At 41.6% G+C, this 21,389-nt stretch overlaps 1 protein-coding gene across 1 annotated transcript; it reads left to right on the top strand.

The window, feature by feature from the left end:
* The first annotated feature begins 4,139 nt into the window (after window positions 1-4,139).
* On the top strand, window positions 4,140-11,006 carry FST (follistatin). Its single transcript, XM_008932079.3, has 6 exons — window positions 4,140-4,435; window positions 6,491-6,682; window positions 7,094-7,312; window positions 7,682-7,906; window positions 8,940-9,170; window positions 9,888-11,006. The coding sequence occupies exons 1-6, from the start codon at window positions 4,354-4,356 to the stop codon at window positions 9,968-9,970; spliced, it is 1,032 nt and encodes a 343-aa protein (XP_008930327.1). The 5' UTR covers window positions 4,140-4,353; the 3' UTR covers window positions 9,971-11,006.
* Window positions 11,007-21,389: the final 10,383 nt, after the last annotated feature.

The raw sequence follows: 21,389 nt of genomic DNA, 5'->3' as shown, positions 1-21,389 counted from the left end.
ACTTGCTCAGAGCTAGTTCATGGTACTGCCAAACACAAGAGAAGAAAATGTCGTTGGAGTGTCTAAGACAGTTTGTCCTGTTTGGACCTACAGAAAGAGGAAAATATCTACCAAACTGTAGAGAGATACACAATTCTGTTATTACACCCTGAATCACCAATAAAAGATAAGAAAGGGATCAGTGTGGCTAATATCACATATATGTCAATTTTATCTGACCTAAAACATAAATGCCACCCGTCTACATGACCCTTCTGCAGTATGAACCAGAAAGAACAGTTTTACCAGAGATAGTGACTAGGCAAGAGCCCTACTGGCTCTTTATTCAATCCATTGCCCATTATGTGAAAAAAGACATCACCTTTTAGGTCAATTTAAAGAAAAAAACAACTATACAACATACGTGTGCTCATCTAATAAGTGCAACACTCACCAATAGCATACAATTCAAGTTCTGTGTTTAATAGTCTCATAGATGTGTACAAATAATTTCACGTAATAGCACACATACCCACTGCTTAATATTAGAATTTTGTTAATATATTTTAGAGCTTAGTTTTATCGGGAATCAGTTTGCTTGTTTTTCATGGAAAAGTCTTGGTCAAATTAAGAAGTGAACTTTTGTAATACAATTTTTTTATGTTTTATGCTGAGAAACAGCACATGAAATTTCTACAGAAAAGGTTGTTGAAGAATTGTATTGCCCTACATTTAAAAAAAAAAAAAAAGGCAGGGGGAGAGGGAAGGAAAGTTTTCCAAGTGGAACAATGCAATTGTACTCAGAGAAGTCCTTAAATCTGATATCTGAGAGGAAAATGAGGGAAATCTTTGTAAAAGCACAGTTTTCCAGTAACAGGCTGGGGTTTTTTTGTGATAATTAGATGGCAACAAAGGAAGGTAACAAGTCTTCTCTTCTACCAGAAGAGGACGTTCTACCTTTATTTGAGTACTTGCTCTGTGGTAGAGGTCAGTTTTGTGACAAACGGCATGGGATGATGCATACATACACCCAGGACCACAGGATGGTGTTCGAGGCTTTTTCTGCTCCCTTGAATGTTAGATTGGGGATTGCCAGGATAGGCCTTTACATTTTCCTTTGTTCAAAATCCAGATCCCTTCCAAAGAATCAGTTTTGGAATCAGCCAAATCAGGTTTGGAATCAGCCAGGAGTCCTATCCACATCCTTGAAAAACTTTATTGCAAAGTATTCTCTCTATCAAAGAGAGGGTTCTGAGCTGGTCCATTCTTGATAAAAGAAACCTCTCTTCTGTTGAGAGGTAGTACAGTGAAGGGAAAGGAATAAACGGAAATAAATTATACTAGTAGAGTGAATACTGACATCACAAAATAAATATTCCCCATAGGTATATGTATGTATGTATGTGTGTATATATGTGTGTGTGTGTGTGTGTGTGTGTGTGTTAATAGCATATGTTAACATAAGGTTACACTTGCAGATTATTTTCCTTCCTTCTCATTATTTTGCTGCAATTTTCTTCAGAAGCCAGCCACTTAATATTTTGGATTATGGAGTCTGCTGTAGCTATAGCTATATTAGAAGTAGGACATAGAACACAGAAATATATTTTGTGTAAATTGAGAGCCAAAGTTGAATTTTATGAAAGTTTGAGATGTTAGTATAAGCAGGGTTTTTAAAAATGTTTTATTATTCTAAGATCAAGGCCATCTCCAAAGATTAGATTCACATCCAAAACCCTGTATTAAAATGCATACACTTCTCAGTAGTAAGAAGTTTTAAAACCTGTCAGACTAAAAACAACACTCTTATTGTGTGCTGCCTGACAGTTCAGTTACAGATCGACCCTATTGGTTTTTTAGTAATTTAAATATGATTTTTGACAAAGCAGATAGGGATGGAGGCATTCATAAAGGGAGACACACAGTGAGAAAGTAGAAAGCATTTCTGATTATACAATATATGCCTGACATGTTCTTACTCACACAACCAATATTCAGCATATTAAAAAACAAACAAACAAAAAAAAAGGAAAACAACAAAAGAAACAGCAGCTGTTTCTATGTGATGTCAGAGAACAGGTGTGATACAAATCTCCACACCAGCGCAATCGTATTGATCTCCTGATGATGCACGCATGAAGCACATGTGCAAACCTTATCGACCCGTCCAGCATTTCATTTCCAGGAACATGGCCTGAAAACGCCTCTCTATAATTGAAAACACTAGCAGGATAAACCGTAATTGGCCGTGTTGGCCAGTTACTAAAAACATACACAAACTGAGCACGGGAAGGTGAGCCTGACCCCTCAGCACTCCTGGCACCGCAGGGGAACAGCCACCTGCGCGCCCCGTTCTGCCAACGGGATCCCCCCGGGTGCCTCCCAGGACATCCCCTGGACACCCCTGGGCTCCGACGCTGCCCCGGGCTGTGCAGCGGCGGTGGACGGAGCTCCGCGGGGCCGGTCGTGGCGGGACCACGAGAGGGGCGCCCGGGAGGGGGCGGCGAAGGCAGACGGCCCCCGCGCCCCCTGCCTCGGCGAGCCCCGGCCGCCGCTGACCCCCGCACTCGCCGAGCGTGCCCGCGGTGAGGGTCGGGGGCCACATAGCCCTGGTGTTATCCTTGCTGCCGGATCGCGTCCCCTGCGTGGGCAGAGGCGGTCGGGGTCCAGGGCGCCTCCCGCGTGCGCGCGCCGCCGTTAGAGGGCACTACGCGCTCCCGCATGAGCGCGGCCCCGCAGCCGTCAGGGAGAGGCGGGGGGGGCAGGGGAGAGTGGCACCAATTTGGGAAGAGATTAAAAAGGATGTGGAGTCCTGGAGCTTCAGAAGTGCTCAAAATGCCCGGGATGCTCAGGACCAGGATCATAATAATAATAACAAAAAAAAAAAATATGCAGCGAGATCAATCATTTACCAGTCTGCTCCTTAATGCGTGTGACCGCAGGTGGTACCGAGGGACATTGTGATTCATGCCCACTTTCAAAGCGGGACCAGGGCCCGGCCTGAGGCACCCAAACAACTGTCTTCTAATATTAGCACGGCTGTATTTCTGGATCTATTATAGTCTGTCCAGACAGATCCCATTGTAATGGGATCTTTTATTAAAAGATTAGCACTATCTCCTGCAGTTGGTGGAAAAAAATCTGTTATCACTGAGTTATTTGCAGTTGTGGGGAGAGGGCGGTCGGGAGGGGGTGGCGGGGGGCGGGAGCGGGAGGAGGGGTGTGAGGAGGGCCGGGCGGAGGACGCGGGCGGCCGCGGCGCACCGGCCCCTGACCCGGCACTGTCCGGGCATTCCTGTCTGCATACTTCGCAGTCTGTTGTGCTTTGGTGGCTCAGAAAAGCGAAAGAATCGAAATTTAAAAGGCAGCTTTTGAATAAACAATACCATTTTCCGTTAAGTAATCGTTTTGTATAAAAGGAAATATCGCCTACTCAGTTTCATTCAGCGGTGCCAAAAAATGTTATAAATGAGAGACCGCCAACTTTTCTAAGGAGAGAATAATGCCAGACTGTGCTTAATAAACTAGTGCCCCAGAAGTTCATTATCGATGTTGCAATCTTTTCTGATTCTGAAAGGAGACCGCCTACGTCGCCCCCGTTCTCGTCTCGTCCTCCTGGGCTCTCCCAGTGCAAAGCCTGTCAGTCGGGCACGGCCCTAGGTATTAAAGTTTTAGTCGGTTCTGTCTTTTGGTTTTGTTGGGGGTTTTTTGTTGGGTTTTTTTTTTTTTTTTTTTCAGGTTTGGAGTTGGTCGGTCGGAGTTTAGGGTTTCTTTGGGCCGAGCGAGCAGTCCGCCTGCCAACCGCCTTCCTCCCGCCGGACGCGCGGGGAGCGGGATGGATCCTCCACGGCCACTCCGCGCCCGCGGAGCCCACTCCGGGAGAGCAGGAGCAGCTCCGCGCTCCGGTAACACCCCGGACCCGTCGAGGGGGAACCAGGGGCCTCCCTCGGGCGGCCGCGACCCCCGCGGGGTCTCCAGCCCGCCCCCCCACCCGGCGCTGGCGCGGCCGTGCGCGGCGCCGCCTCTCGCCGCTGTCCCCGCCGGTGACTCTGCGGCGCGGGGCTCCGCGGGTGCGCGCCTGTGTGTTCGTGCACCTAGAGCGGATAATTGGAGAGGGTTTCCAGAAGGTGGAAAATGTCACCTGATTCACACTGAACTTTTTAAATCTCCCCACCCCCGAGGAGACACACACACACATTAGGAGACCGCCCACCGCAGACAGCTAGGACCCCCGTATAGATTTAAAGAGAGACTGCATTCAGAGCCTGACGTTCATTCAATAGAGCGATCATAAGCAGGCTGGCTAGTGCTCGCTCCCTCTATACTCCCCCTCACGCTCTCTCTGCGTCTCGCTCACTCGCTGCTATACTGAGGATGTTAAATCAGAGAATCCACCCCGGCATGCTCTTACTTCTGATGTTTCTGTGCCACTTCATGGAAGATCACACAGTGCAGGGTAAGACCAGATTGTTTATTCGCAGATATGTTTCTTTATTATTACTATTGTTCTCTCTCTTTCGGGCACGGTTTAGTTTGCTTGCGGTGTTAAACGCCTCTCTCCAAGGTCCAACAGAACAGAAGTTAACTGTGGGCATGTGATTGCTTTATACTGAGGTGCAGAGGTGTCATTTAGATCCCTTTTTAATCGGATCTTCGCACTGCTCTGCACAGGCACAGAGGACAGATAGGACGTTTCTTGGTATTTATTGTTATTATGCAGCATTAATGAAGAGCAGCATCGATAGGGAACTTTCTTTCCTAGTCTCGGCTCCCGAATGACTGCTCAAAGTTTGCTGGTAATTTAGCTCAGATTTTTATCTCGTCTGACTGACTGACTGACTGACTGACTGAAGGAAAGGTGGTGATGGAGAACCCCACGATTACAGCTGACATTTTTAGAAACCAATAAGTGGTCATTTTACTGACATTCCTTTAATACTGGGATTTCCTCCTCCTCCCTACTTCGTGTGTGTGTGTGTGAATAAATATTAGCGTTGTAAATTCTCCTGCACTGAAGAGAGTGCTTTAATAAGTTGTTGGTTTATTTTTTTCTTCACCGTACGAACAAAACAAACTCGAACCTGATATTGACAACTCTTAAGAGCCCTCTTTCGACACAAGGGAATATTGATTTTCAGTTTTGGGGCTTTTTCCCTTATCTTGACCATGTTCCAACCACAACCTGGATGCCTTACCGTTGTTTGTTTTATATTGTTTTCCTTTTATTTTTTATCTCCTCCTCTACCGATATAGAGCATAAATTAATCTAATGTAGGCAACTCTGAGACACGAAATATTTTTTTTAAGGGCGTTGTTTGTTCGATGATTTTTAGCGAGGGGGGAGTCTTTCACCGCGCCCAGAGACATCTCGGCTGGTCGATCCTGACCCCTCTCTGCGGTACATTCCTATTGGAGTAAGGAGACAGGATCGAGCCCTGGCTAGATTAGCAGCAGAATCAATTGGTATTGAGTTGCTGGAGAAGTCACATTGGCTATTCACGAGAGACTCATCCCAACCAAAATGCTCCAGCTAAAAAAAAGGGAGTTACTTGGACTAATATTCTTGGCTTGACTCCACAAATAACAAGGATACTGGGGGGGGGGGGGGAGGGGGGGGAGGGAGAAAAAGAAAAAGGAAAAAAATAACCGCAACAAAAGCCACTCTATCCCGTGTAAAGATAGTGTACTTTCCTCTAAAATGTTTGCAGGAGAGGTGGTATTTATAACTTTTCCAGCTTGATCGATTTTTAAAACTCTGTAGGGACCTCCTACTCAAAGTGACCTTGTATTTTATGTACTTTGCTCACCTTTTTTTTTTTTTTTGGAACTCTGATGACTTATTTTAGTGAAGGGAAGACATTTGTTAATAGAAGCAGCAAAATGTGGGGATTTCGAAAGACTTCTCTAACAGCAAATGTTCCCAGTTCGTGCAGATTGCAAAATGGGCTGGGACTTGAAACTGTGCGGCAGTAAAACAATGCTGCTGTGCAGCCGCGGTGAGGAGGAGAGGGCAGGGGGAGGAGGAAGGAATTTGCAAGCGCGATTTTCTTTTTATTCCCTTTTAAATGCACATCCTTTTCAAGCCTCTGTCACGTGTCGACAGTGCTCCTTCTGCTCTACATATGGAATAAATATCTCGGAAAACTGTCTCGTCCTGTCTTGGTTGGGTCTTTTCTTTCTTTTAGTTTGTTTTGTTTAGGGTTCGGGGGAGGGGGGGTTGTGTGTGTGTTGGGGGTATTTTTTTTGTTTGTTTGTTTGTTCTCTTGTGGGTTTGGGGTAATTTTTTTGTTTGGTTGTTTGAGGTTTTTTGGGGGGAAGGGGAGAGGGAGCATCTGTTTATTTGTTTTTTAAACTGCTCTTCCAAATGGGCCGTAGTAGCTGCGGGTTATGAACCGGACAAATAAAAGGAAACAGTCTAGTAAAAGTCACGGCAAGGCGCACGTGCTATGTCTGGGTCACTGGTGACCGCCACTGATCCGTCTGGGTGTCCCTCCTGCCCCCCGCCCTGCAGCTGGGAACTGCTGGCTCCGGCAGGCGCGGAACGGGCGCTGCCAGGTCCTCTACAAAACCGACCTCAGCAAAGAGGAGTGCTGCAAGAGCGGCCGCCTGACCACGTCCTGGACGGCGGAGGACGTCAACGACAACACGCTTTTTAAGTGGATGATTTTTAATGGGGGAGCCCCAAACTGCATCCCGTGCAAAGGTAAGGGGGTGCTGGCGAGCTGCTCCGAGCTGAGGAGCGGCTCACGCAGGGGCTGGGCTGGGGGGAGGAGGAGCGGGGAGAGAACTGGGAGGGAGGGCAGCGCGGTCCTCCCGCTTTCTTCCTCAGTAGGGCTTTGAGGGGCGTCTCGTACCAGCCTCGGAATCGGGAAGGGGACTCCCATTTCTGCCCGTCCGCCCTGCATATCGTGAGGAGGAGAGAGCGACTTCTTCTTCCCCCTGCCCTCACTGGAGAGGGGATTTAGCTCGAGTAGTGTTTTCTGGATGGGGGTGGGGAAAGGTGTTCTCCCTCTGTGCTCTGGGTTCACGCTGTCTTTTTTTTCTTTAAGCAGTTTTGACACCAGGTCTGTTCTGCACACTAGGTACTAAAGTGGTGCCTCTTTCCTTCCATCAGAAACATGCGAAAATGTGGACTGTGGACCCGGGAAGAAATGTAAAATGAATAAGAAGAACAAACCTCGGTGTGTTTGTGCTCCGGATTGCTCTAATATCACTTGGAAGGGCCCCGTGTGTGGCTTAGATGGGAAAACCTACAGGAACGAGTGTGCCCTTCTCAAAGCCAGATGTAAAGAACAGCCCGAACTTGAAGTCCAGTATCAGGGCAAATGCAAAAGTAGGTTTGCAAATCTAATCCAATCTCCCTCAAATGCCAAAGGGTGTGTATCTGAGTGTAGGATGGAGGACTTGTTGGATGTATTTCCCCACAGGAACCAGAGTGATGTTCCGAAGGTTAGGAGACGGTAACTAGACCGTGCTCAACATGGTCTAGACAAGGATGTAATGAATTGAGAGTTCCTCATAGTCTGCCAGCATTTGTGTCCCACCAGCTACCCAGAGATGGGAAGGCTTCCTCCAGCGGCCCTTAAATGAGAGCTGCTAAAGGCTTTTATCTGATCATTTGTTTTGTTGCATCACCTGTTTACTCCTCATTGGGACTATGGTATCTTTTACTAATCATTGCGTGTTTCTGTCTGCATTTCAGAGACCTGCAGGGATGTCTTGTGCCCAGGCAGCTCCACGTGTGTGGTTGACCAAACCAACAACGCCTACTGTGTGACATGTAATCGAATTTGTCCAGAGCCTACCTCCCCTGAACAGTATCTCTGTGGGAATGATGGCATAACTTACGCCAGTGCCTGCCACCTGAGAAAAGCCACCTGCTTGCTGGGCAGATCCATCGGATTAGCCTACGAAGGAAAATGCATCAGTACGTATCTTAGTAGGAGGGTAAGGATGGGGGAAACTTCCTCAGTCACCTATTTCAGAGCATTCAGTGTGTGCAACTGGATGGATGTAGTTATTGTTGGTGAGGAAGAGAGACTTCCAGCAACCTGGGTTAGTACTACCCTCTAGAAAGAAGAGAGACAGGGTGAACTTTTTCCTGGAAAAGATAGCAAAAAAGATGAGGGAGAAGAGGGCCTGATCCTGCTCTGGCTATGGGTGCTGACATTAGTATCCAAGGGAGAAGCAGCTGCCATGAAATAGATGATGACATGGTTATATAACAAGGTCTCGGTATCCAGTGGGTCTGGATTCCTGGAAACAATTGTCTTCAAGTGGTCTTGGCAAAGATTATGTTAATTTAATTGGAAACATCTGATCACTTTTTCCTCTTTAGAAATAATTGTGGAGTTCAGAGGCGGTTGGTGGGTGAAGATAGGAAAATAATCTCTGTGCAGCCTGCCATTCTGTGTTGTGATTTCCAGAAATGACTGATATTCAGCATGTTACAATGAAGCACCTGCAGGGCAGCCTCTGCTCCCCAAAACTGCTGGGGTAATTCACGGGAGCCTCAGGTTGCTTTTAGTTGGCATAGGTTGAGGTGAATTCCCTTTCAAATCTTGTAGACAACTATTCTCTGTGGGTTAGTTTAAAAGTAATAGATTTAGAAATGCTGGACCTGTTGACAAATCCTGAATTTACTGTTAATTTGGGGAGCTGAATTTCCACTGACATCAAATGGAGGAGGAAAGTCATGTACAATAGGCAAATGTAATTCTGTATTCCCAGGGCAAAACTTTGCTGGCACAGCTGTCTTCCTCCCCCATACATAGACAGGTAATGTCGTCCAAGGGAATACTTGCTTGAGCAAAATCAGCAAGTATCATCACATGTACTACATCTGAGCTTTGTTTCTTCACAGTTCACAGGGGAAAGGGGGTTTTTGGGGTTGCTGGTCATTGTTTTTCTTTTTGCTTTGTCTTTTCACTTACCCCTAGTATCCTGTGTGTATTTTTTAGAAGCCAAATCCTGTGAAGACATTCAGTGCACTGCTGGGAAGAAATGCCTGTGGGATTTTAAGGTTGGTAGAGGTCGGTGCGCTCTCTGCGATGAGCTCTGCCCTGAAAGCAAGTCAGAAGAGGCAGTCTGTGCCAGTGATAACACAACTTACCCAAGCGAGTGTGCCATGAAAGAGGCAGCCTGCTCAATGGGTGTGCTTCTAGAAGTAAAGCACTCTGGATCTTGCAACTGTAAGTGAGATTTTTAACTCTGCAGACACTTAAAGCTTCTGAAGGCGATACCTAGGTAATGAAGACTTACACCTTTAAACATAAGAAAGCTTGATTTATTGATTCAAGGTACAGTAGAGTATAAGTATCTATCTATCACGCACACATTTTTGTTGCTGATAAAATGCAATAGATCTCCAACAACGAGCTGGCCTTCAAGTTGGAGTTTTGGGGATGTTCCAAGGACAAGCCATTCTATCAGAAAGGTGTTGCCCGAGGATTGTAATTCTAGTGACTTTTTCGTACTTTGTCTGCTCTCGTGTGCTTTGCTGATTGCTTTATTAACATCTGGATAAACTCTTAACTCGGTCCAAAAGAACAAGCTTAAAGGTAGCACAGGGGCATCTGGTTTAGCACGGTTGCCTCTACTAACTCTGAATGAAGGACACAAAGCAATTAAACCTAGAACACCTGAGCGCTCTGTATTTGATTTCAGGAATCTGCCAATAAAACCTGAGCCATTGATTCTTCAGAACTTTCTGCAGTTATGACTTCATAGATTACATATAAAAAACCTTATTTCATAACAGCAGATGCCAAAGAGCATCTCACTACAAGTCGCATAAAATGCAACGCTGTATTATGGCTGTTCAGAGGGCTTTGAAAACATGCACTGAGCTGCTTCTGCGCTGTTGTTGTCCTTATTTAAACAACAGCTCCCCTATATTCCCCATCTAGCCATTAATGAAGACCCAGAAGATGAAGAGGAAGATGAAGACCAGGACTACAGCTTTCCTATATCTTCCATTCTAGAGTGGTAAAACCTCCATCACTATTGAAACAGCCATTGGGCACAAAAATCAATGTCCATACTGTAAATAAGTGTATGCTTATTTATTTTGGGGAGAAAAAAAAAAGTATACATATAGTTGAGTCTCGTAGACATTTATTTATACTGTGTCATGTTTTATAATTTATACATAAAATGTCTGGTTGACTGTACACCTTGTTTTTTGAAGAAATTTATTCGTTATGGGAAGAGCAGTGTTATTTATTGTGAGGTCTCTTGCTTGTAAATTAAAGCTTTTCTTTTTTCTTGTAAACTATAACTATTCCTTAGAGTCTACCCACATAATCTCATCTCTTTGTTTCACTGATGTTAACTTCCACTTTAACAAACTTGCATGTCAGTTTCTGTTATGTTTATTTATTGGATTTTCTTCTTGCCGGTTCTGTACATTAAAGATCCCTGTGTTCTTGTTTACAAGGAATCTTGACTGACCAAAAGGCATTGTAACTGACTTAAGTATACTTTTCAGGGTGCGGTGGGGTGATTTTTAAGGAAACTTCTTCCCCTTAATTTTTCTCTACTTCTGATCACATATACTGAAGTGATCTCAATGTATTGAGAGTTTATACTGTGCTATACAAATTCTATATCTGAAGATCTTGGATTATGAAAGTCGATAACAGCTACAGGAATAACTGTAATAAGAATAAGGGGGTTATTTTATTTTTACTGGTTGTTTTGGGGGAGGGGTTTGTAACATGCATAAGTGTTTTATCAGGTGTTTCCTTTAAGATGGTCTTGCAGTACCACTTTCAAAGTTTTCTTTTCCCAATCGGTGTGTTGCTAAAAGTTATATCAAAGCTTTATCAGTTCAAGTTTCTTGCTTTTCATAATACTTTTTTTCTGATGCAATTTTATATTTTCAAACATGGTGAGTTAAATATAAATTCATTTAAATATATAGTTTTGTACTTTTCTACCATGTAAATGTGCAATGTATATAAAAGTTATAATGTGTATTTGTAAATAAATGATGAGTGAAAAAATAAAAAGTGGAATTTTCCCTATGTGCAGTCCTCAGTCTTTCACTCTAAAGGGTTCTGTCCTCCAGAGTCTTGTGCACCATGCAACAAGTGTTAAGGTGACAGCTCTTGGCTCACACTGATATAAGAAACCCTTTTTTCAGATAGGAACAATGTCTCCAGTTCATTACTATTTAAAGTCTAAGTACAATGATAGAGTAGAAGAGATTTGTCATTTTTGTTCTCTCAATCCTCCACATAAAAAGTCTGTCATTTCATAGAATCACAGAATGGTTTGGATTAGAAGGGACCTTACAGACCATCTAGTTCCAACCCTCCTGCCACGGACAGTCTACATTCCAGTAGACCAGTTTGCTCAAAGCTCCATCCAGCCTGTCCTTGAGCACTTCCAAGGATGGGTCATCCACAACCTCTTCAGGCACTTTCATAGAATCATAGAACGGTTTGGGTTAGAAGGAACCATAAAGATTATCTTGTTCAATCCCCCTGCCATGGGCAGGAGCACGTTTCACTAGACCAGGTTGCTCAGAGCCTCATCCAGCTTGGCCTTGAACAGTTCCAGAGGTAGGGCTTGCACAACTTGTCCAGGCAACACCTTACCATGCCTTACCACCCTTACAGTAAAGAGTCTCTTCTATACATTTAATATAAATTTCCCCTCTTTCAGTTTGTACCCATTACTCCTTGTCCAATCAATACAGTTCCTGATTTAGAGTCCCTCTCTGGCTTTCCTGTAGGCCCCCTTCAGATTGCACTGGAAGGTGCAATGAGGTCTCCACATAACCTCTTCTCCAGGCTGAACAGCCCCAACTTTCTTGGCCTGTCTTCATAGGGGAGGGGTTCCAGTCCTCTTATCAATGACATTGGCCCTCCTCTGGACTTGTTCCAGCAGTTCCATGTCCTTCTCATGTTGGAGTCACCAGAGCTGGATGCAGCAATCCAGGTGGGGTCTCAGAAGAGCAGAAAAGAGGGGTAAAATCACCTCCCTTGACCTGCTGGCCATGCTGCTTTTGATGCAGCCCAGGATTTCGTTGGCTTTCTGGGCTGTGAGCACACATTGCCAGCTCATGTTGAGTTCCACATCAACCATCACCCCCAAGTCCTTCTCCACAGGGCTGCTCTCAATCATTTCTCCCCCTAACCTGTAGATGTGTCTGGGATTACCCTGACCTAGGTGCAGGACCTTGCACTGTGCTTTGTAGAACTTCATGAGGTTTGCATTGGCCCACCTCTCAAGTCCACCTCTTAAGCCACCTTTCAAGTCATGGTCCCTCTGGATGGCATCCTCTCCCTCCAGTGTGTTGATGACACACGTTTCTTGGTCCTTTTTTACTTTCACACTTCTAGGAGGTTTTGAATATGCATTTGAATTTTTGCTATACTTCAGGTCAATTTAGATGACCAATAGAAAAAGCAAAACAAGGTCTACTTGCCCAAATTCAAGATGCAGAAAAGACAAACCTAACCAAAAAAAAAAACCCCAAAAACCCAAACCAACAAACCATCTAAGAGCACACTATCACTTGGAAATTATTTGTCTCCCAAAAGGAAGTTTAATTCAGAAGTTCTTTTTGGTCAACCTATATTTAGACTGGACACACCTTAAAGACTGCCTACTAATACAATGAATTGATGAGAGGAAACCAGCATAAGTACAGCAGGAATCAAAATCCTGTTTTATGCTACCTGAGTCATGCTGTTCTCACAAATAAGGCCCCACTAAAACAACCTCTCTATCGTACTCCATAAAACTTAAAAAATACTTAAGCACTTTATTCAATGATATTTTAAGTACCTTGCTGAGCTGAGGTCTGAGAATAGTTGATTCATCCTTTAGTTTATATAAAAATCATATTTAAAGAATCTTCCTGCTGTAGTCTTCTGTATATTTCCCACTATATAGGAAACTCTAATTTGTTATGGGTTGTTTAGATTATTCAAAGTAAGCATAATTTATTCATCTCTGAATATATAAAAAATACAAGCATGCATTTATAATATTGTATTCAAAATAATAGCAAAACAATTTTGCCCTTCATCCTCCTGTTATGTCATTTAGACAAGTAGTCTCTTTGGAAGGGAGATCATGATGAGAGCAGCAGAGGGAGCAGGATTTTGATCTCCTGGGGGAAAAGAACCCAGAATAAAAGAGAACGGGGGCCAGGAGAACAAAGGTATGGAAAAAGAATCTATTGGAAAGTCTCTCAAGGAACTAATACATGACAATGACATAGAAACAACATGTTTAATAGATATGGCAAATATCAGAGAAGATTTTTCTTCAGTTTAGTGCCAGCTACTGCATTTCCAACAAAACAAAAACATTAAAATACTAGTTTTAATTGTAAATATATTTACATGTCTTACAGAGAGACTGTAGCATAGCAGGATTGCTGAGTTCTAATTTCATGCCTTGCTACTAGTTGACAAAATAACTTGAGGAAATAAATTCAAAAAAGGAACAAAAATGCCAGGAAGGTATATTTACATGAGCACACACATGTACGCTAAATGGTCACAAAAATCTACATCACGTTTTTGCTGATAAAATTATCTACCTTCTGATACTGCATCTCTCATTGCTCCTGCTATTTCTATATAGATGAAAATCTTGAAACCTACCTTGCACCAAAGCCTGCTTGTGATGTGCAGGTGTGGCATCGCCTGAGAGGCTGCTTGAAGTATCTTCTGAGCATGCCTAACATACATCATGAAGCCTCATCATGAAGCACAACAGCCCCAGAGACTTTCTCCCAGAAACATGTCCAGAGGTTGTGGATGCATAACTGCCAACATTTTACATAACATCATACTTGTAGATAAGGCACTTGCCCTTGAAGTGGGAGATATAGGTTTACTGCCAGTCTCTTTCTGAGGAGATCTTTCCCACATCTCCCAAGAATGCATCCAGCACCAACTCAAGGTGAATCTCAGGCTGGAGAACTGTCTGTCATGCCTGCTGAAACCATACTTCTGTATTGGAAGCAAGATTCATTGAGAGAGGATAATTTGCAACCCTAATAGGTGCTGCTTTTGAAGAGGAAGTCCTGGGTTATTGCCCCAGGGGCTGCCTACACATTTTGCATTTGTAATTGAGTAACATACATAAATAGTGCTTGAAGCAGGGGCCAGAATCCAGGTTGCTTCTCCTCCTCCTTCCCTCAGTAGGTAAGTGCCTCCGTCCTTGAGCTATGAAATCATGTTTAACACTCTGCTTAAATCAAGATTACAAATCGCACATATTTTTCTACATTGAGTCATAGTTACAACAGGAGTGAGAAGCTTTACTTTTTTCATCCTCTCTTCTAGTCTTGTACATGGGAAACTTCTTGGGAAGTGGAAATACAAATTTAATTCTCTCAGTCTAAAATAGGTGCTGAATCAATTTTTTCTACCTCTTGGTTTTTATTTTTTTTCTTTTGTTTTGTTTTGGGGTTTGGGTTTGTGTGTGTGTGTGTGTATTTCTTTTGTTATGTTTTGTTCTGTCTCCTCTTTTAATGCACAGACTACCCTGGATGTTGTTTAAATGAAGAAACAAAGACATATGGATGTCTAAGTACAAGAAGGTACAAGAAGCTCTGAAACCATGTGCCCAAGCTCCTAAAAGCAGAAAAGAATTACATTTCCAGAAACATCTTTATCTTCAGTGTTTTCTATTGCCTAGCATACATATTCCCCTTGCTGTAAATCACATTTCTGAAACTCCTAGCTCACCATGGAGTAGACTTTGTTACAGAATCCCAGGTCTGTGAACATTCTCAAATACAGGCTAAGTAACGTGCAGTGTGTATGTTTGAAAACAGAAACCATATTCTGGCACTAAAGTAAAATCAGCATAATTCTAAGACACTCAGCTTGAGGCATATGAACAGTAAGAATATTTCCTCTAAAGCCCTGGTTCCCAAATGTATTTGTCTCCACAACACAAGCAAATGAGTATACACAATTTTGATCACACTCAAATGCATTCCTGAGAGCTGTGTTCTTATGACAGATTTAAATACAGTATCATGGACCGCGTTTGCAAGTTTTACCTTTTTGCTTACCTTCTGCTTGCTAACACACCTCAACTAAAGCTACATTCCGAGCCTCTCAGCAAATTTCAAACAGCTGTCATTTCTTTCTTTTTCTCTTTTCCTTCTTTTTTTTTTTTTACATTAAAATATTTCTTTCTTTCTTTCCCTCCAAATGGGAATCAGGTGAAATTAAATTTCAGTATGCACTGCTGTTCTCTGGATAGTGACATCTTACTATACAATGAATCACCAGCACAGAAACATCTGTATCTTATCCCTTTGAAGAACTAGTATTGCATGCTTTCTGGTGATGCATAGCATTTGTACATAAACCAAGGCATTCACAAGGTATCAGATTTTAAATTCATAACTCTCTGAAGATAAGGCAATTACATTTTTTGTTCGATATTCCTGTAGTTCCAAGGCCTGCCTGACCCATTATGGCAGCATGAATCTGGCAGGTAGTATATGAAAAATAGTTTGCACAGTTAACTATTTTTATTTTTTTGTTCCCAATAGATATAATTATATAATAGGTCCTAGTGGCTGGATTTTGCTCACAATCATTTGGGATCATCTGTATAATTCACATTCTTTCATTACTTCTTAACAGTGTGGCCAATTAAATTATCACATAGTGAAGAAATACAACATGAAAGCAATGTGCAAGCCATAATGTTTAGTTCAGAAGAGTTAAATCCACGTTTGGCTCATTTGCCTGTAATTTACAGGTATGTTCTTTTAATTTCTTAATTTTTGAATGGATTTGTTCAAAGATTCACCATGGGATTGAAAAATCCTAATGTGTCAGAAAACTGAGAAGGAACTATGGACTTTGATAACAGATAGTCAGGTGTCCCAGATGCTACAGAATACTGAGTTTACCAAGGTGCTGAAGAGTAGATTTGAATGTGTAAAGGCCCCTTAATTTCTACCGCTGCCACTCAGTAACAGCATCTGAAACTACCAGTGCTTCAGTGAGATCACCAGATACCCAGAACTTCTCAAAATAAAATCACAGCACTCACATTCCAGAACTAAATTTTATTCACCTTTTTAAAATATTTTTTAAATATTAAAAAATAAAAAATTAAATATTTCAAAATTTCAAAATATGTAAAAATTAATTAGCAATTAACTGCTAATTTTCATAGCATGTTAAAGGTCTACAGGAAAAGCAGTATTTTTTTAAAAAATCATTCTTACTCAATATAGCATGGTTATATGCAAAAATAGTTTTACACAAGAAGAACAGTTTTAATAAATTTTCCAAGATCATTTAGCAATTTTAAATGCTCTTACTCAGATAAGTGTTCCTACCATCTTCTGCTGAGCTTCATGTAATGTACTTGTCATTTTAATTTTCAATAACATTTATATTCTAGAACTATTTTATGGAACTACAAGGATGATGTTGGTGAATGTACACTGAAGATGGTAAAATGTGCTTCTGTCTGATTTCTGAATTAGAAGCATTGCTAAAAGAGGTCACAGGGCAAAATACGTAGATAAGCCAGATAGGAAGTTATGCAATTCATTGGTAAATGGAGACAAAGGTGGCACAGATGACAAGTGAGCCCAGCAGAGTCTCAGGGGCTGCAAGGGGCATTTAAGGGATGGGGCTGCTACTGCCTGGAGAAGAGGCAGCTTTGGAAACACCTCAGATCAGCCTTTGCCACCTGCAAGCAGGTCTTTGTGTAGACAGAGCCAGGCTCTCCGTAGCAGCACTTGGTAGCAGGACAAGAGACCACATGCATAAGCTGAAACAAGAGAAGTTCACACTGGGTTTAAGGGAAACCTTTTTTTCCACAGGAGAATAATCCAACAGATGATTTCCTGACAACACTTAAAAGCTGAATTATCCTATGATAGTATCAAAAGGTACACCCGCCTACTTTTAAGTCTTACAGACTCCAAAATCAGAAATGAACGTCCAGTTAAGAAGAAAAAATTCCCTCAAGAAATATTGAAGGAACAACCGTATCACCACAGCTGCTGGATGTAACTGTCAGTAGGAATACAGAATGTTCCTTCTTTATTATGTTTTTCCCTTATATGATCCTTCAGTGATCCTAAAATTTACCATAAATGCTATTTTCCCATTGAGTTTAGTGAAATCTTTTGCTGTTCAAGGAATGCAGCACCTATTCACTAGAATATTCATTCTGTGCCAAGCAGAATGTATTGTAGATAAAATGCAAGAAAATTAACAACAGTTTCTGTCTGTATTTTTAAGTGAGAACAAGTAAATAAAATGGAAGAATGAAGCAGTTAAAATTCAGTTTAAAACAATTGTATTGTTCAGATTTGAAATTTACTTTTTTTTTTTTAAGGACTGACAATAATTCTCAAAGAGACAATAACTAGTACCAGCTAGATTGGTCAAAACAGCAAGGAAAGCAAAAAAAAAAAAAAAGATAATGCCCACTGGAGCAACTAATAATCTTTTCCCATATACATAATCTTCCCATAATCTTTTCCCATATACAGATGGTTTACTCAGAGCACTTCAAATCCTTGTTTCAAATGGTGACTCCACCAAAACTGCAAAACACCAAAAATGTTTAACATTAAAGATATGCAAATATTAGTATTTCCACAGTTGGACTTCAAGCTTAAAGTAATTAATTATCATTCATTTTACGAGAAACCAGAAAGACACTGAATCTATCTCTATAAAGTTACAGACCTGGAGCTCCAAATTTACACAGCCCACAAACCCGAGGGTTGCACTTCTCAACCCAGCATGCCTGGAAGCTGTGACAATTCGTTTATTAATCTCCCCAGCATTCTCCATTTATGGGCTCTGGTGGAACCTCAGCCTTAACTGAAAGGCACTTGATGCTGTCAGCAACGTAATAAGAAGCACCACACGAGCTGACAGGGTGAAATCCAGCCAGGGCCCACAACAGAAACTCGAGCAAAGCCGTCGCTTCCTATAAGGAAGAAAGGACAGAAGCTGAAGTGCTTAGCTTCAGCCTGTGTACAGCAAAGGTGGTCTAACATACAGAGATAAGGGCATAGGACACACAGTTTCACAAATACACTGCAAGTTAGTAAACAGCTATTAACCTCACACTGAAAAAAAAATACACAGTGAGGCTTAAGAACATTTGGGAGTAAATTTTACTGCTCCTGCTCACCAACGCTCCAGTTCTCCACAGTAATGAACTAGTCAGGACATAAATAACTCCCTTCTTAAAAAAAAAAAAAAAATCAGTGAGAGATTTTCCCTTTATTAGATTTATTTTTCTTTTATTTTTTTCTCTTTTTTCCTTTCTTTTCCAAATAAGACATAGCAAATGGAAAATTGAGAGAAATGAAGAAGCAACAGAAAAGTGTCACAGCAAGGCAAATGAAAAAAAAAGGAGGGCAGAGTAAATTCAATAGGAAAAAGAGCACAAGACCAAAAAGAAATAAAATTATGCTAAAAGTCATATGTGAAGAACTACACACTAGAAGACCATTTGGATCACACCCTCAGATGTATGAGCAATGCTATGAACGCTGAAGTGCCATCTACTGGTATATTTTGTGCTAACCCTGTTGCTTGGAGTCCACCATGAGGCACGTGAAATGGGAGATTCACGTTTTTCTCTGCCACTGACTTTTTGGTGACTGTGAGTAACAGAAATTGTGTTTTAATCTCTCCACGGTAAAATGCAGATATTAAGATTTCATAACCTGTATGCTTTCACAGCCTGTGCAAAGCTGTTTGAAATCTAGTGGTAGAACATTCTGCAAGAGAAGTAGAAACTTTTGTGGCAGCATCTCCACATCCAAACTCAGCACTTCCAGAGAAGATGTTAAAAAAATGAAGTGAGAGACTCATAAGAAAAGGAGAACAGAAGACAGCAGAGGAAGAAGAAAGGAGAAGAAGGTAAAGACCAGTAGAAGTTAAGGAGGGGGAGAATCAATAGAATACAGTGTAAGTAATTAATTGCTAAGGACATTACAATTTACACTGCAGTTTTAGCAGATGTGTATGTATTGCTCCAGCTGTGGGAACAGTAGGCTTTCCAGATCTTGTTTCTGACACACAGTAACTGTGAACTCTATTATATGCAAATAATAAATCTAACCAGCACCTCCAACATATGAATGATCAAGAAGAAGAGGGCCATATTTTCAGAAGTGTTAGCACATATTTGTCAACACCAAACTTAGCTAGAAAGCACAAAAGACTACAAGACAATGGTTACAAATACACAAAGCAGTATGTGAGCTTGCAAGTAGATACATGGTATCTACTTTTTTAACCCATGTTTAATAGGTAAGGCCCCTAGGGATGGCAGACAGCACAGGGTCTTGTGCAGACTGGATGGGCTTGTTTTGCTGATGTATTTACTGGCTGGTATGTTAATTTTTTCAATGTGTTATAGAGCAGTTCCCAAGTTAGGGTCATGACCCCACTTGGGGCCCAAAAGCCTGGAAGTAAAAATGAAAGTGGGGTTGTGACCCTGGAAGTAGGATTGCCAAGGGAAAACTTTGGGAAGCACTGATGTTGTGCTATGAGGTGAGACTCCTACATGGATGGTATGTTTAATCACTGCTGAGGGAAAAAGTTTTTAACACTGTCTATATTTCTCAGAGACTTAAGTCTCATTTCTGACTGATTTACTGCCAGATTCAAGTAAAGGTCTCAGGTACATTTGAGAATTAAATTCAGAATTTTGAGTACTACATCTTGAAAAGATCAGGTCCTTAATGTAATAAAGAAATACCCACCATTTTCTGTAAAATATCCATTGATAGCTACAGTCCACAGATTAGAGCACTTTCCTCACAATCCTTGGCCAGAAGAAATCACACACACTTCTGCCATTTTTCAGGAGTATGATCACACCACCAGGTCATCTTTGGGCGATGGAGCCAAGTTTTTGGGTTTTGTCGAATTCTGCAGTGTTACCAGGGCAGGTGGGGTTTGTACCTCACCACCTGCATGATCTTTGGTCAAGGAGCAAGTATGTTTGGCTAAGAAAGAGTTACTATGTTGAGAACGCATACTGAATAGAAAGGGAGAGCTACTCTGAAGTCTGAGACCATTCTTTAGAAGCAGTGGTACAGATATGTTCTTCAGGAACAGATCCTAAGCTTGAATCCAGCCTGTACTGTGAGGGTTGAAGGTTTAGTTACTAGTAGACATTCATCTAGTGCCATTTCAGGCACCATAGAATATCCTTGTTGGTCTCCAGCTGCTGTACTCAAATGAGACAGTATTTCCATAGCTCCAGTGTAATTTCTTACACCTCAAAAGGAAGCTTGTGATACACTAATAAGTTTTAAATAGAACGAGATCCCTATGAGTAGACAAGTGAATTGAGCCCTTAGGCTCCTAGGTCATGTAAGTATTTCTGAAAAATCATGAAATGTAGACGTAAAGAGTTGCATCTCCTTATTTCTCATGCTCTGTGAACATTTATTCCAATCTAAAATTATTCTGTACCGTGACTGCAGCTTTCACAGTAGAGCTGGAGAATATTCCCGACTTTCACCTAGAGAAATATTTTGTAGTTTTTAATAGAACATTTGTGATATGCAGCATACTATTTCAGTAAGTAAAGAGGCATTAACAGCTGATTTTTGGCAGCAACATGTCTCTGTTTCTCATTTATTAGTAATTTGTATTGATTTATACCAGGATTAATTATTGATACAAATATTTCATCCATATTTTTTATGTCACAAGCAGGCAAAAATGCATGGCTGTGAATAATCCACAGAATGGTTTATGAAGCCCAGGTTCCTCAGAGAGTATCAGATATCCATGTGGTGTCCCTGAGTGCTGGATTTCACATTTAGATCTCTGAATTAACAGATGTGTACAGTCACAAACAGGCAGAAAACCCCTTCTTGATACTACATCTGAGGAGGCTCACGGACACTGTTTATTTTAACAAAATTGTGGGGTATCTTCTGGGGTATCATGAAATTTGTTCCAAATATACTTGTTAATGTTAATAACTGGTACTCAGCACAGAGTTCAACTCCCAAGTTTTAGTTCACAAAACACATCTAAAAAAGACAAATGTTCCTACTGTAACCAGTTTCCAAAGAGAAAACAACTACAGTTTTAAGCAGAAGTCCCTGAATCTGAAAAACATGCTCTTCTAATGTACACAACCCTATTAAAAATCACATTTTTTAAATTTTTGCCCAAACATTTTGGTACATGAGATACAAACATTTCAAATCAACTGAGACAAATAAAATTTACAGAAGTAATTATTAAAAAAATTAAAAGAGGAGGTCTCAGAAAGAAGGAAATTTATTTAAAGCTTACCATATTTTAAAATACTACACATTTCAGATCCTTCCATTTGCTGTATTAGAACTGTGGACTGTGAGACCACTTGCAAGCTTTTTCTCTACAAGTATGAATACTAGAAAT

The sequence above is a fragment of the Manacus vitellinus genome, unplaced genomic scaffold (assembly GCF_001715985.3).
Source record: "Manacus vitellinus isolate BGI_N305 unplaced genomic scaffold, ASM171598v3 scaffold_36_pilon, whole genome shotgun sequence".
Lineage (NCBI taxonomy): Eukaryota > Metazoa > Chordata > Aves > Passeriformes > Pipridae > Manacus > Manacus vitellinus.
Note: the sequence above shows the minus strand (reverse complement) of the source record. Positions and strands in the feature narration are given on the sequence as shown.

What these genes read in the sequence shown, in the direction of transcription:
- FST (XM_008932079.3), top strand. Translation starts at nt 4,354, where the DNA reads ATGTTAAATCAGAGAATCCACCCCGGCATGCTCTTACTTCTGATGTTT. An exon ending in GGAAGATCACACAGTGCAGG is followed by an intron (nt 4,436 to 6,490) that starts GTAAGACCAGAT and finishes CCCGCCCTGCAG; the next exon opens with CTGGGAACTGCTGGCTCCGG. An exon ending in CTACGAAGGAAAATGCATCA is followed by an intron (nt 7,907 to 8,939) that starts GTACGTATCTTA and finishes TGTATTTTTTAG; the next exon opens with AAGCCAAATCCTGTGAAGAC.